The sequence below is a fragment of the Nicrophorus vespilloides genome, unplaced genomic scaffold (assembly GCF_001412225.1).
Source record: "Nicrophorus vespilloides isolate i.1.1-1 unplaced genomic scaffold, Nicve_v1.0, whole genome shotgun sequence".
NCBI classification, from domain to species: Eukaryota; Metazoa; Arthropoda; class Insecta; order Coleoptera; family Silphidae; genus Nicrophorus; species Nicrophorus vespilloides.
In genome coordinates, this window is record NW_017096090.1 from 106,591 (window position 1) to 123,435 (window position 16,845).

General features: G+C 33.2%; 1 protein-coding gene across 1 annotated transcript; it reads right to left on the reverse strand.

The window, feature by feature from the left end:
• Positions 1-258: 258 nt before the first annotated feature.
• Positions 259-16,211, reverse strand: LOC108569477 (zinc finger and BTB domain-containing protein 49-like; the record flags this gene model as incomplete). Its single annotated transcript, XM_017931043.1, is given in 3 exon segments — positions 259-2,046; positions 11,695-11,790; positions 15,345-16,211. Coding segments are annotated over 3 exon segments (1,983 nt in total). The 3' UTR covers positions 259-1,011.
• Between the last annotated feature and the right edge of the window lie 634 nt (positions 16,212-16,845).

A 16,845-nucleotide genomic window follows, 5' to 3' on the forward strand; every position in this document is an offset into this window, starting at 1 on the left:
GTTAAAATCTCTACTGTGTACTTTAAATATTAGGGTTATTATTTTGTATTAGTTTTATCAATGTTATTATAGTAATAATAATAATATATTATATATACGATCAAAAATCTTGAGGTACATCGATTTGGCACAAGACAGTAATTATATTTGCTTATTCTGTAAATGACTCAATTCAATTCATCGAATCATCTTTTTCGATGTTTATGCTATGTAATCATGTATATATATATAATATAATTGCGTGTATATAAATTTCGCTCTTCAATCAGGAACCTGCTTATATATATATATATATTCTTAGACGTTAACTTCTTCTCTACTTACAGACGGTTCGTTGGAGATGGCTTCGAAACTACAGACGTAATAAACAAATGTAATATAGAAATTTGAAAGAAAAATAGACACACAGATTATTATTATTAATGTTATAAGAATTATCTTTTCTTTTTTCGTGCACACGAGTATTGACTATCCAGAATCTTTTATGTTTCGACTTCTTGACTAGCAGGAACAACTGCGTATATTGCTTGGTAACTCACTATGTAATATTTTATATAAACCAGTGTTTGATGATCGCTCGAGAAGCACTGGTTCGTTGGACGACACGAAAATAACGAAAAGAAACGCGCACAAACAATCTGGATTAGATTCGTAATGGAAACAAACAAAAAAAATGAAACCCGCACTTGGTTTAAACTAAATGTTTAAATGTGTGTTTGTAGAAGGAAATTAATGTTAAATTGTAGGAGACAAACGATTTTGTTTTGTTCATCTTTTGGAATTTCGGTCCACCGTTGTCGTTCTCTTGATCACAGCCGAAACTAATTATTCTTGTTTACATCTTCAGTTATTTGAAATGAAGAATCTAACCCGTTGAGAAAAATTAAACATCTCGTTTTTTTTAAAATTATTTGTTTATGTTTTGTTTTAATTCGAAAACGGACGGAAAAAAGTAAGTTAATCATCGGAAAATAACAATTATTTCTTGGAGACGGAGGCTGAGGGTCTGTATCAGCGTGGCGTGTTTATGTGGGTGGTCAAGTGCTTGGAAAGGTAGTCGGCTCGGGCGAAGCACTTTCCGCACATGTCGCAATGGTATGGACGTTCTCCTGTGTGGATTCTCAGATGCCTGGTGAGATCGCTTTTACCGCCGAAAGCTCTTCCGCAGAATAGACAGACGAAGGGTCTTTCGCCTGTGTGCTTGCGTACGTGAAGCTTTAGGTTCTCTTTGGAGCGGACGCACTTGCCGCAGAAGGGACAGGCGAATCTGCGTTCGCGTTGCCTTTCAGCTGCATCCGCCTTGAGGAAGCTTATGATTGAAGCTTCTTGAGCGTGACGAAAGGCCTCTGAGCTGCTTGCCGCTGCTGCTATAGAGAAGGAGTCTATAGTGTCGTCTTGTTCCACTTCAATCTTATCGTCAGTAGAACCTTCAGCTACTTCGATGTTCTCTTCTTTGATGGTGATCTCTGGTTCATGCTCTTCAACAGCTATAGTCTCATTGGAACTGGACACCTGATCACTGCTGTTCTCCATCGGGATCTGCATCTGAGTCTCCCCCTTGTTCTCAGAGCCGAGCATCTCTGAGGACTTCCCGTGAAGTCGCTCCAACGCGTGGTTCAAACGATGCTTCTTGAAGGACTTCAAGTATCTGAACTGCATGCCGCATACGTCGCAGGAGAACAACTTATCAGCTGGTAATCGAGCCCTGTGATTCTGCTCTCTGTGCTTCACGTAAGCAGAGCGGTACCTGTAACTCTGACCGCACTGCTCGCAGACGAAAGGCTTGTCCACAGTGGACAAGGATCCGATGTGCTGGAGGGCCGTGTGCTGTTCCAGGAGCCAAATGGACGGGAATGCTGCCATGCAGGCTGAGCAACGAAACATTTCTTCACCGATGAGCGCCGGATGCATCAGTCCCACCTCCAGAAGGGACGTCGCCAAAGATGGGTACGGAAGGGCGAAGGGTGTTGAGGAGCGGCTGCTGTGGGCGCTCGCTGGTCGCTCCAGGCACGGCGACCCGAAGCACCTGTCCACCTCCAACGCGTTCTGGAACAGTTCCAAAGCAGAAACGAATGAAAATCAATCGGGATCCAGTATGGGGCGAATTGGGTCACCCAATGCACACGCATCCAACTTGTCGCAGTTTTGGTGGATGCGCCTGGCTAACATGCAATTCGACTGAAGCTATTTCACTTTACGACAACAACTATGAGACACAAATTGTTTCACCCCGAACAACTTACAAATACTTACATAATACATTTAACAATTGTTAATTGATCCATTTTTTTTTTATTTCTACTTAAAATAAATGAGATTTCAATATGAAATGAGTGTTTTATACCTGAAAAATAATTAGAATTTCTTTGCTAAGCTGAAAGAAAGTGAAAAGTGATTTGGGACGATGGCAAATGGTAGAGATAGATAGAGTTTTGAGTGTGAATAAAACGCCATTGGGGTATGTGTGTTTATATTTTACATTCTCTGTTTCTTTTTCATTTTATTATCATCATCATCATCATCATCATCATTTATACTTCATCAAAAAAAAAATCACGTAATTCATTTTATTTGTCAAAAATCCGTCAGTCCGCGTGCGCCGAACCGTCCCGTGTCCTCTTCTTCACAACCACCAAAAAATCCAGCTCTCCAATCCTCATCATCATCATCATCTTCATCATCCATTAAACATCTGTGTTTTTTTCTTCTTCTTCTTCTTCTTTTATACAACTATGATATGCATGTTTTGTTTTTTTTTTTTTACTTTCTTCTTCTCAAATTTAACTCTTGTTTCGTTCAAATAAAAAACTTAAAGTAAACGAAACAGCAACAATAAAAATTCGAACAACCGAAAACAAGAGAGAACAATAAGCGTTGCATATATAATGGCAAACATTACCTTCCTCCTACATCTCATATTATACACATAGATAATTTATTTTTAAAATATAAATCATAATTTATTTTTTTTTTACGATAATAACACAACACTTATTTATTAACCGTTCAACGAATGAGAATAATGCTTATATATTATATAATATTTGTGAAAAAATCTAAATGGAAAATGAGAGATATCGAAAGAAAAATAATAAAATTACAACAACAATCGTAATTACATTATTTAAATATATATATAATTTTTTTTTGTGTCTTTTCTTGTATATTTTTTTTCTCTTTTCTGTTTAGATAAAAATGGGGAATGATGGCGAGGGTTAATAATTTCTCGAAGCTCAGGTAAAATGACTCTAAATCAATAATCCAAAACAACAAACAAACAAACAAATCTTTCATTCATCTTCGTGAAACGATTACAGCTATATTTTTTTGTTGCTTCTTTCATATATCTTTTTTTTGTTGCACGTAATAATAGTTTTTTTTTTATATAATATAGTAGTAATGATAATCAATAAGGGCAAAGAATGTATTGCTATGTGATGTGATTAGAACTACTGCAGTGTCTCTACGTTTGTTATAGTATTTAGTACACTCGCTCGTCCGTCCACTCGTTTTAACGCTATTACTCATCTTCAAATAATGTTTTTTTTTCCTTTCATCTTCTTTAAATTAAATTCATTAATAATAATTATTACTCTTTCTTCATTTACTGAATACAGGAACTTATTGTATCAAACTATAGGTACTATTTATCATTTATATTCCATATACATATCGTAAATAACAGAGAGGAGAATCGCTGAAGGACCCTAAAATCGTTACACAAAAGTTGGGGTGGAGAGAAAACAAAAAGAAAATAAATAACAACTTCTTCGACAATCGTAAAAATTATTACACAAAATAATATATATATATAAAAAAAAAAACAAACAAACTATGTATGTTTCATATAGAGAGAATTAAATAAATTAGATCTTATATAGCAGGACAAAATATTATTTAATAATCATTAATTAACAGTTAATATATCATCGTAAAATAAATTAAATCGTCGTTCATCATATACATTTATATAATCTGTGTTACGCGTGTGTTCATTTGTATGTATACGTGTCTGTGTGGGTGTGTAAAGTGTGATTACGTTACCTAAATCCGCTACAAACTAATTAGTTAATCGAAGAAGAATAATTAATGAGAAATAAAATAATCGGTGAAAAAACAAGTTTATTTATCCTTGATTACTCCGAGTAAAAAAAAACTGGCTTACTTTGTCTGTCTCATCAGCTAAACTTAAACTCGTGTTAATTAATAATATAATACGTTTATCATAAATTAATTATAATTCTGTTAAAAATATAGTAGTAGTCTACAGGAACATGGGATTTCATTTATATAATATAATGTAATATTATTATAACTTCTTCATTTATCAGTATATATATANNATATATATATGTATATAAATACGTTACGTCATATAAATAAACTAATTAACTAAGAAAAAACAGTAATTATTATAATTATATTAAAGGGAGAAGAAAAATAAACACTGCAAGTTCTATTTGATAACAAGGGTAAATAAAAAAAAAATGTTTCATCGAATTGATTTGTTAACCCTCGTTTCATTGAAAAATCATCTCAGCTTGTGCCGTGCGCTTTAAATTTTGCTTGTATTCTTCGCAAAATTGAATATATACCACAGCTTCTTTGCAAAAATCCTAAGACAACAAAAACTCGCCTCAAGTAGTGTCTCGTCCCGTGGTTACTTTACTTTATCCGTTTTATTTTTTTAAATAAAAATTTAACTGAAAATATAGAAAAACTGATTTTTTCTGTATCCGTTTTTCATTATTTTTTTTTTGGTAGTTGGCACTCAACAAATATATATTGTATTCATCTGTAAATTATCCCAGTAAAATGTGTAAACGTGTTTAATTGTAAGTAGTAGTAGTAGTTTTGGTAAAGTCTAAAAAATTGCTTGTATCGTCAACCTGTAACATATAGAATCTAGTATAAAAGTTTTGAGGTACGAGATCGGATCGATCGGGCTGCGACTTTATTGCTATTTTGTTTATTTCTTGTTTCAAATTGCTATTATTATTTGCCTACTTTGATGTAAAAATAATTATACTACAAAAAAAAAACATGAAAATCTGTCGAAGCCCGTCGAGACCGATCGCTCTGTAATATTTATGTTTTGTATGTATGTTTTGTATGCTACATCTAGTTTTTATTATGTTTTTTTTTTGTATTATTGTTAATAACAGTTCTATTGATATTGGAAGTGAGTGGCCCTGAGCTACCATAGAAAGGGTACGTAATTGTATTTATGTAATTATTATTTATATAATCTATTGCAAACTTAACTAAAAACGCAGGAAATCAATCATCTGTTAAAAATTATTCAATAGAATCGCTTCACGATCGTAGTAAAATTTCTTTATTTTTTTTTTTGTATATATAAATATCATCGTTCATATTTTTTTTTCAATTATTTTTCTTTTCATACAACCGGTATAAATATCTTTATTTTGTTTTTTTTTTATTTCTATCCATTATTCAATAAGAAAACGCTTGAAAAATCTTAAGTTTTTTTTTTTAAAGAAAAAGGGATCTTTTGCAAGTTATATAAGTATGTTTGTTTCTTATTTATTTGATTTCAGAAATTGCTTAACTTTTGTAGAAAAATTAGGTTATTGAATTAAGATTTAAAATTAAAATTTGTTTGAATTTAATAATTATCTAATAATCAAAAATACAATAAAATGTAATACAATATTTTGGAAATGTTTCGTAACGATAACTTTAAATTTCAAATTGATAAAATTAGAAACTATATGAATACTCTCAATGACCTGAAAAAAGGTCTTTGCTAAAGGCACTTCAAATTCTTACAATTCTACAAGAATAAAATTAAATAAAAATTGCTTTTTAAGAATTTTTAAAGCAAAATGAAGGACAAAAATTTTCAAAATTTACTGGTATTTTTTTAGGAAATTTACAAATTTTTTTGAAGATTCCCAAAAAGAAATATGAGAACAAAATTTGTATTTGTACATAATCACATAAAATTAAAAAAAAAACTAATATATTTGCAAATGATCCCTCTTCCTTTAGAAACGTCAAAATATTATTGATAAAACAAATGAGTACTTTAATCTTCGCTTTAACTGTTTGTTAAACCTCCAGTTAAATTTCAACTCGAAGAAGAAAATACTAGAGTTTTCGTTAAAATCGGATTAAAATATGACACGAGTGCGTTTTAACATTGAACGAAAACAAACAAATCGCAACTTAAATTACAAATGTATCTCACTTTCATGATAATAATTAATAACTTGTTTATCATTGATTTTTCTTTATATACTTTTTTTTCGCATTTTTTTTGCTCCAATATACAAAAAGGATTTTTCTTTCTTTTTTAATATAATGAATCAACAACTAATATGTGTTTCATCACAGACTATCACAGATTATTACATCTGCAATTCTCTTATTACGTAATAAGATTTTCTCTTCTTTGTTATCATTATTATTATTATTGTGTTCCCTACTTTTAATATATTAATATATTTATATATATTCACCGTTTGCAAAAATCCTTGCATCATAAATATTTAAATTCAATATTTTCGCCATCTTTCAACGTCCTCGATTTTTGTGTTTTTTTTTCCGCAATTAATTAATTAAATAAAAAAATAATAATTAATAATTTTGGAATTAAACAAATCGCAATATCAAAGTTGGAAACCGCCTCGTTTCTCAATGTAATACATCAGTCACTTATCTCTCACAGCAAGAATTTTAATTGGTATTTTTCAATAGAGATGGCGCAAAATCCGCGCGCATTTTTGTTTTGTTTGTTTGTTATCATTGCTTCCTGCGTGTTCTTCCAAACGTTCCTCAACTCCAATGCAAACAAATTTCGGGATTTTAAATAAATAGAAAAAAAATCACGTCTGAGAGACGGTCGCATTAAGTACACACACTTCAGGAATCAAAGTATACTAACTAGAAATAATAATAATATTAATAATAATACGCATCTCACTAACTTAAGGAAACAACGATCTTATTAGCACCTTGGAGAGAAAACAAAAGAACAACTGTGACTCATTTCATTTGTTTGTTGTTGCAAAGTGTGTGTGTGTGTGTTGCGTCGTCTGATTTGATCCTCAATTGTTTGTTTATTTTAGTCTTTGTTTATCATTTCTTCTTCATCCGTTTTCATTCATCGTCATCTTAGAAAGTCTTATCGAGAGGCACTCCGGTTGCAGTTGGATTAATTATCAAATATACAAGAGGGTGTTCTTTCATTACACGAAAAATTTAACTTAGAAACAACACCAAAAAAAAAATAAACATTGAATTTAAGCCGCGTTAAAACGATTGCTCTGCGATTTCCCATTTTACCCTCAACTGAGAAAATAAATAGTAACTACTTAAATACGCCTATCTATGTACAACGAATTTTTATTTCTCTCTCTCTCTTTTTTTTCTTTCTATAATATATATATTTATTTATATGTNNTAATATATATATTTATTTATATGTTTTTTTATCTTGTTCAATATATATATAATAATATATATAATATATATCTCTCTATTAAAAATATTATAAATATATTCTCTCACGTAGGAAACGAAAAAAGTAGTTGTTGAATCTGTTGACTACAGTGTCTAGTGCTGATAGGTATTACCGTTATATATATATATATATTAAATATTATCATTACATAATCATTATGTACAATATATATTATTAATAATAATTGCTTCGACCCTTCATCTTCTTTTTGTTGTTGTTGTTTGTTGCTATATATTCATTCAAGATAATCAACTTGTATTATTGCTATATACTCGTGGTACAAAAAGGATCAACGAATCGGAAATGAAATCGTCCTTGTTCTTCTTCTTATTTTATTTCCGGTATGTGTATAAAAATATGCCTATGTTATTATGCAAACATCGTCGTTTGCGCAGCTCGCAACGCAAATACTTTATATATATTTAACAAAATGAAAAAACAAAAAAAATAATAATAAACATAATTATATAAGGAACTAACAACGTTACACTGTATTGTTTTTATTAATTCGCGTCTGCTTCTAACTTACTCTTTTTGTATCTGTCAAGAGATGGCGTCGCGGAGAAATAGAGAGAATCAAGCTAGTGTGCCGTAACTCAATGAAGTTGAAAACCGCACGAGGGGATCCACAAACGAAAAAAAAAACAAAAAAACAAACATAAAATAAAAGAGAAAAGAAAGAAAAACTTGTTACAACGAATAATAATTAATTAATTATGTAAAAACAGAAAAATGATAATAATTAAAGAAACAGATGTCCCTCCCTGCACAATAATACTGCCCGAGAACAAAACGTTAATAGTTAAAATAATTATGGTCCTTGCGCTTTCTTAATCTTACGTAACCCTAGAAAATTGGAAAGAATTTTTTTGTTTTTTTTCTATTGATTTTTTAATTAAACTAATTGAATTTGTTAGATTATTTGATGAAGTAAAAACTTGAAGAAGTTTGATTTTAGTTTAATTTATATTTGCAATTAATATAAAATAAAATAAGAAAATTTTTCATTCTCATTTTCACACTTTATGAATTGCATAAAACTTATCAATTAATAAAAGTTTTTCAATATTTTGTATTAGATACAGTGGCGGAACTTCAAATATTTGTCCTCTCTGCTAAAATCCCTAAATTGTTCACGATTTTTTAAGTAGTGAGTTGTCATAAGGTCTAAGAAAATTTGCTGTAGTTTGATAGCAACTAGCATTTTTTTATTCGAGGCCCCTTTGATTTTAAATAGAGAAAATTACTGAAGCCGCCCCCCCTTGATTTTAAATAGAGAAAATTACTGAGGCCTCCCTTGATTTTAAATAGAGAAAAATACTTAGGCCCCTTTGATCTTAAACAGAAAAAAATACTCAGGCTCCCCTTGATTTTAAATAAAGAAAATTACTGAGACTCCCTTGATTTTAAATAGAGAAAATTACTGAGGGCTACATTAAGAAAGTCGTGAGACACCAGTTAGTTGAGGGTCCTAAACAAATTTTTATTTGGGCCCTCGATAAATCCGCCCATTGCATTGTAGTTTCGTCACTGATTAGATAATTAAAAAGTTTAATTTAAAAACATAAAATATTACAGTAAAATTAAATGTGTAGATCAGAGATGGTGTTACTGTTAGGATTAAATAGAGAAAATTACTGAGGCCTCCCTTGATTTTAAATAGAGAAAATTACTGAGGCCTCCCTTGATTTTAAATAGAGAAAATTACTGAGGCCTCCCTTGTTTTTAAATAGAGAAAATTACTGAGGTCCCACTTGATTTTAAATAGAGAAAATTACTGAGGGCCACATTAAGAAAGTCGTGGAACACCAGTTAGTTGAGGGTCCTAAAAATTTTTTTTATTTGGGCCCTCGATAAATCCGCCTACTGTATTGTAGTTCCGTCACTGATTAGATAATTAAAAAGTTTAAATGTGTAGATCAGAGATGGCGTTAGTGTTAGGATTACGTGTGAGATTAGAAGTTTAAGGACCAAAATGAGTAATTAAAATTAAATTATATTAAGGATAATATTTTGATGTAATAAGAGTAAAGCCCGCTCCACTGGAATGCCTACACCTAGCATCTCTCGCTCTTCGAACATCTACTAGTTCATCTCTTCTAGTTCATCGAAAAAGAAACACACAAAAATAAAACAACAACATTAACGACAACAAAAAAAAAAACGTCTGCTTGTGTGTATATGAATGTATGTATCTGTCTGTCTTGTTTTTGCATGCGTTTGATATAACAATACGAATATCAGAGTTTATTGCCCCGGCAGCCCTCCTCCTTCAATCAATCACAGCTCGCACTCCAGTTTATCTTGATTTCTTTTACAACTTCTTCTTTATACACTTATAGTTAATATACTATCACAGCTCTTACAGTTGCCTACTACTGAGATTAACATGGCGTTCCCTAACTATCACTACAAGTTTTTTTATTTAATTTTTTTTTTAAATTTAAATTTAAATATTCATTCATCTTATTTAATCAATTTAATTTACGTGTGTGTTTAATTAATAATTTGTTGTGTGTGTGTGTGTTTAATTTACGTGTGTGTTGTGTGTAGCTTAAGTTTCATTTATACGTTTTTTTTTTAATTTATTTAGTTGCCCTTGGATCAACTTGCCATTCTTCATGAAAATATTCAAACAGAAGCTGCCGGTATCTTGCGTTCATCTTCATCTTGATCATCTTTTGTTTATTATTATTATTATTCACTTGGACCGCCTTCTATCGATTATTGCATGAATCAAATGAATCTTTCGATTTGAAATTTAAGAAAAAGTTTATGTAATAAAAACTCATTGAAAGAAACAACACAATTGGAGAAACATCGCCGCTAACGGGTGATTGCTAACGCGACAATTCATGTTTTATATAGTTTTTATATATATATATATATAAAAAAAAAGTTGGTGAACTTAATAATGTTTATATTCGCAGATATATTTACGTAAATATATCTTTTTTTTTTGTATATATATATATATGTATGTATATATATAATTAGCTAGTATATTACACAAGCTGTCAACTAGTGAAGCATCATTCATATTATGGTGGATCATGGCGAAACTGTTAGTTCTGTATGATCATTATCTTTATCATCGTCATCAATATCTTCATCATCAGTCTAAGGAACTATTCACGTGGGCTAGTGCGGGCTCTCCTCCTCGGTGTCGAGCGGACTGGGCGAGAGGAACTTCCTGACGTACTTGGGATAGTGCGTCTTCTCGTGGGCTTTGAGGATCGTCGACCTCGAGAAGGTCTTGCCGCAGAGTGCGCATCTGAAGGGTCTTTCTCCGGTGTGCACGCGACAGTGGTCCTTCATGTGATGCCGCAGCTTGAACGCTTTACCGCAGAACTCGCACTTGAAGGGTCTATCACCAGTGTGGACCGGCAGATGCGAGATGAGCGAGCTGACGTCCGGGAAGGATTTGCCGCAGAACTTGCAGAGGACGACACCGGGTCCGTCGGCGGCGAGCTCCAGTTCCATCGGCGTCGGAGGCTGATCAGTGGGATCCGGAGGTTCGTGACTCATGGGTGGACCTCGCGCTCCTCCGAAGTGCGTGTCCATCAGGTTGAGAGGTTCCGAAAGTCCAAGGGCAGCGTGATGCTGCAGCTCCCTGTACTTGAGCGTCTCCAGGCTGTGCGAGAGGATGTGCCTCGTCAGCTTGCTCTGGTGTGGGAACGAGGTGCCGCAGTACATGCACGGATAAAGACGCGGCGAGCCCGCATCTCTGCTCTCCATATCCTGCAACCAAACAACCACATCAACTTCTTGCTAGGTGCTAGCGCTCTGTCTACCCTGTAACACTACAAGAAGTTGACGCTCATTGTTTGGCTGAAGAAAAAGGATGTGTCTGCAGTGCTGCTCCCCGTTATTATTAATTAAACCCCGGCTCTACACACCATCTGCACAAGGCCAAACTCAAATTTGTTGAAAACAAAACATCCTAAGCCAAAATGAATGTCAACTTCTTGACAGCGCGCGCTCACACTCTCTCTTTCTCTATATAGAGCAATCCATCTACCTATCTCTTTACTCACTACCAATCTCATCATCATCATTTCTTTCTTTCTTCTACTGGTTCGAGAAACTCTATACAGCAGCACTCACTACCATCTCGCAAATAAAAGGAAATGAAAAAGAGTCGCGTACGCGTATAAAATACACCAACTAATAATGATGCTACAAACTACTCCAGGTGCACTTACCGGATCGTGTGTGTGTCGTGGGTAGTCTGAAGAACTTTCGCCGGTGCTTTTGTCATCCGCCATCCCTCCTCCCCAATCCACTTCCTTTTTCAATGACTGCAACAACAACAAAAATACAAACTTATAACATAAAAAAACACAAACAAATCAAGTACAAATTGAAAATTTACAATATAAAGCCAAGTTTATTATAGTTCTGGTTCAAAATCACAATTTAAACTCTATTTTGTGTCTGTTATACTTTGAGTAAGTTTTCATTCTAGAGATTTATTCATATTTTTATCAAGAAATGTTTCACAAAATGAAATGTTATCACAAATGAACGATTATAAAAATTAAATAATTAAATTGTAAATACATATAATGTTAATATGTAAAATTGTGCTAATAATTGTTAAATTTTATATAGGAAAGTTATGTAAAATAAATGCAGTAAAATGGATTGTATGCAGCATGAGGTTTATGGTAAAGTGAATCCATTAACTGTAGCAGAATAAACAACGTAACAGTACTTCTCGAGAAAAGATGGACGGGGAATAACATCATGAACAACAACACAAAAAAAAATGAATGTTAGATGCGCCCGGGGGGCAGTAATTATGCTCGATTGCATAAAGCAATCATCGCGGATCGAAAACGTTTTATGCAAAATAAAAAAAAAAACGCAATTTCCATTTCACGTTTACTAAGGAATATTCTAATTCGCCTGTTCCCAGGCGCCGTCGGCTCATCACTTTTATTTATAATCAATCCCAATTAAACAAGACAAGACAAGATGAGAAAGAAAAGAACAAAAAAAAACCTGATTTTTTTTTTCCAATTGCATTTGCATTTCAACAATTTTGTCATCGAAAGACATTTGAATTTATTCGCTTGCGTTTACGTTCAAGGAAAATAAACGGCTTTTGATATCGTAAGCGATACGTTTTCGAATACTTCATTGGAAGTTGGAAGTAAATAATATGTTTTTCCCCCGTTCGACACACGCACTATTTTATACTTGTCAAGTGGAGTAATTTAATTACGTCGTTCGATATGCGCAATCTTCGCGCTCGATCTGCAAAGGCGGTCGGTCCGCGCAATACGTAACAATAACGTTGCTAAGATACTTTTCAAGATTCAACAATGTCCTCTGTCCATTGTTTAGAACCTCGATTACGCTTTTATTTCTTCGAATTGACGTTGCATTCGATGTAAATATCTAATTTTTATTTCTTTCGAAAAGCAAGCAATGATACACCTCGGTTTATCTGTTTCTTTTTTACTTCAGGTGATTAAAATTTAATCATCGTAATTAATCTATGGTAACAAGTAATAATAATAATAATATAAATTGATCGTCGCCGCCTTTCTGTGTGTTTGTGTGAGCTGATCACGCAATCCACTGCTTTATTCTATACAGCCCGGACTCCATTAATTGATTTTTTTTACTTCTCCGCATTTTTATTTCGTGTTTACGTAATTCCCGTGCACCAGTTTAGGCTGAAATTGCGCTCCACGATGAGTGTTATTACGCAAGACTTAAACGAGAGCTTACACACTTCGGTGTTAGCCTTAAGGGTTTACGTGTGGTGTGAGGATGGATCATGAGAAAACGTAGCCTCCGTCCATTAACGAAACGCAATGAATTATATACACATATTGTGGATGGATCCAAGGTCGTCGTTGTCAAAAGGCTGCGTGTTCGAAGCAAATGCAGTTGATCTTAAGTTTTAGTTGACGGATATTCAAATGAGAATCTAACTGATATACTTTGTAGCAAAGCGCAGCAACGATGCATATATATATATATAAGGTTTTTGTAGCGGAATGCCAACATTATTTGTCCTTCTTAAATATCATTGTTATGCAAAATGTATGCACTCGGCGCTATATCAGCTACTTTCTAAGCTTGAATAACGTTGCCATGCAAATTCCGGATAGCTTCTAAATATATGATAAATACTTTCGGTGGTTTTCCATATTACGCACTTTGGAAATTTACATTTCAAAGAGAATACCAAATTAATTTAAAGTAAATAATTAAATTAAACTAATTAATCAATTTGTAAATTTAAATATTTTAATAGATTAATTAACATTTTCAATATATTTTGATATTTTAAATGAATTGTAAAGGTTGGTTTCTTTTAAATTCAAAATTGTGACCGAAATAATATCAAAAATAATAATTGGAAAGCATGAATCATATTTGTTTTTCCTTCTATTATTTTTTTTTCATTTATTTCGGTCGATGAGCAATTAGTTTTTAGCGGTAGACATGAAGTCATTAGTCAATTAGAACGGCGTGGCGTTTATGGTAAAAATTGCGAAGCAATTATGCGAACTCGACGGGGCGGTTTGTTTTATTTTTATTTATTTATTTTTTTCCCTCTCGTTTCTACCGAACGAAATCTGCAGGTAGTTTATGTGAAATCGAGTGGAAAATTTACATAATTCAGTTTCGCAATGGTCGACTCCTCCAGATCTGCGCGTACGATTAAATATCGATTAATAGGTGAATCGAATCGCAGGCATTGGGACTTCCTCGATGCATCGCGAATGTTCATTATAGATTTCGTAAAAAGAAATATATGATGAATGTGATAAATATAAAAAATCAAGGAAATAAGGTGCAAATAGTAATCGGATGGAATTAAAAAGGGGTTGTTTTTTTCGTTGTTGTTGTTGTTGTTGTAATAGCTGATGACAGGCCCGATATGAGGGCGACATTAATAAACGTACGACGTGATAAAGTATATTTTATATGCGGTAGCGGTTCGAAAGTGCAAATTAGGTAACATAAAATCCTGGCGCCCCGAGATTGTTGGAAGCGTTAATGTCTTGCTCGAAAACCTTAGTATTTATCGATGCATCTTTGCATTATATATTCGATTTACGTATACGTATTCATGCAGTCTTCGTCATCTTGAACTTCTTTTGAAATCATTTCATAACTACATTAATAATTTCCTTTACAAACTAATAAACTTCTTGTTCATTTAATTAAAAATTGATTCAAACATATCAATTATTTTTTATATTAATATATTGCTTATTTTTTTTTTCTAAAATTGTTGTAATACTATTATGTATGAAAGACACAATTTTAACTTTAGTATGTATATTTTATGATCTAATTAGAATACGTTGTTATCGAGCATTTATATAAAACGTGAAGTCGTGAGAAATTATCGAAAAATCGCGCTTTGGAAATTTACAAGAGAATACAAAATTAATTTAAAATAAATAATTAAATTAAATTAATTAATCAATTTGTTCAATTTAAATTTAAATATTTTAATTAACATTTTCAATATATTTTGATATTTTAAATGCATTGTAAAGATTAAATTCAAATTTTTAAAGTAAATTCACTAAATTGAAGTCGTGACAAATTATCGAAAAATCGTTTTATCACAGTCATTAATGGACGTTATGTAATGCCTGTAGAATACCCAACTATATATTCATAATTCAAGACAATTTTAATGTTTATTGAGAAAATGGTTAAAATGTTTTATGACAATTTTATTTTATTAATCCAAAATTAAAAATTCTTAACAGTTTGTTAATGATAATTACTCTACTAATTCGACTTTGATAGTAATTAATTATATTATTTTGATTATTGTGGGATGAGTTAAAGGTAATAATGGTAATAGACTCACCAGAGGCACTTGTTGTACTGGTGGCATGTTGGAAGGTCCGGGTAGAGGTTCGCTGTTGATGGGCGATGGTAACCTATTGCATGCCGTGGGGGTGCCACCGAGGGTCGTCGTCGAGCAAGAGCTGACGGCGTTCCCGTTGTTGTGTAAGGTCATATCACTGGGTCCGCAGTCATCGCTGGGAGAGTCCGTCGTCCGGACGGGTTCCACGGAAGCGGGTCTTTCAGGAGGAGTCCTCGACAACCTAGGCGGCGTCGGTATGTGCTCCCTGACCTCGCGCTCCTCCAGTATAGGAGGCGGAGGCGGTTGGGGCTGTTGCTGAAGTAACAGCTGTTGTTGTTGCTGCTGTTGTTGTTGTTGCAGCTGCTGTGGTTGAGATTGAGGTTGTGGTGGTGGTTGCTGCTGCTGTTGAGGTGGCCTCTTGTTCACCAGCTCCGTGGGTTCGATCTGTTCCGGTTCCGGTTCCTGCTTGTAGTCGCGCGTCGATGGGCCCAGGTTCGTCATCTCGGCTAACCCTTTGACTTTGAGGCTTTCGGCCGTCTTCAGCAGCGCCGACAATTGACAGTACTCGACGTTCACCTCGCCCTTGTACATAAACTCGATGAGGGTGCGTAGCTCGGAGAACCTCACGTCCTTCAGTATGACGATCGGATGACGACTCGGATGGTCCACGAAGAGCGTCTGGAAGTACGAGGAGCACGCGGATAGGACGACTTTGTGTGCGCGAATCGAATGGCCCTCCGAGCAGGCCAGCGTCACGTCCACAAGACTCTCGTCTCGCAACAGTTGGCTGAAGACCCCCAATAGGTTACTCTGATGATTGTTCCACCTTAGGCAATAGTGCTCACTTCCCATGTCTGAGACAGACCACACTGCAAAAGAACAAACAACGACAACTTATTAGAAACAATACATCTAGTACAAGATCGATTCGAAGAAGATTTGCTTACATAACGCATGCATACAGCTTTAATTATTACCCACTTGCTACATAACCCATATATTCAAAATAATTTCAATAGATTGTTTATAAATTATTCAATTTTTGATCAATTACGTAATTGTTTGCATCAAATAATCTTTCATTATAAAGAATATACAATCAAAGTTTAATTAAGAATAATTTGCATCTTGTAATTGCAACGTGAAATGAGTTTTTGCGTATTCATTCATTTTGCAATAAATAAAAAAAAAAATCAATGATCAATTAAAAAATGTTTAATTTATCAAAAATGAATTTATTTTAATTGTGCAAAATTTATTATCTGTTGTAAATTAAAAATGTACAATTTATGAAATTATGAAAGATCTTTTCATGACACACATTGAAACTTGTTGAAAAATCATTTCATCTTTACAAAACAAACATCTGATATTTGCATTACAATCATACTTCGATTAAGTTCTGTGCAAATTACGTTGTTATTATAATAATGATAACCGATTTTTGCGCATTCAATTACCATAAGTAATTGAAAATGAATTATCTAAAAGATTTATGATT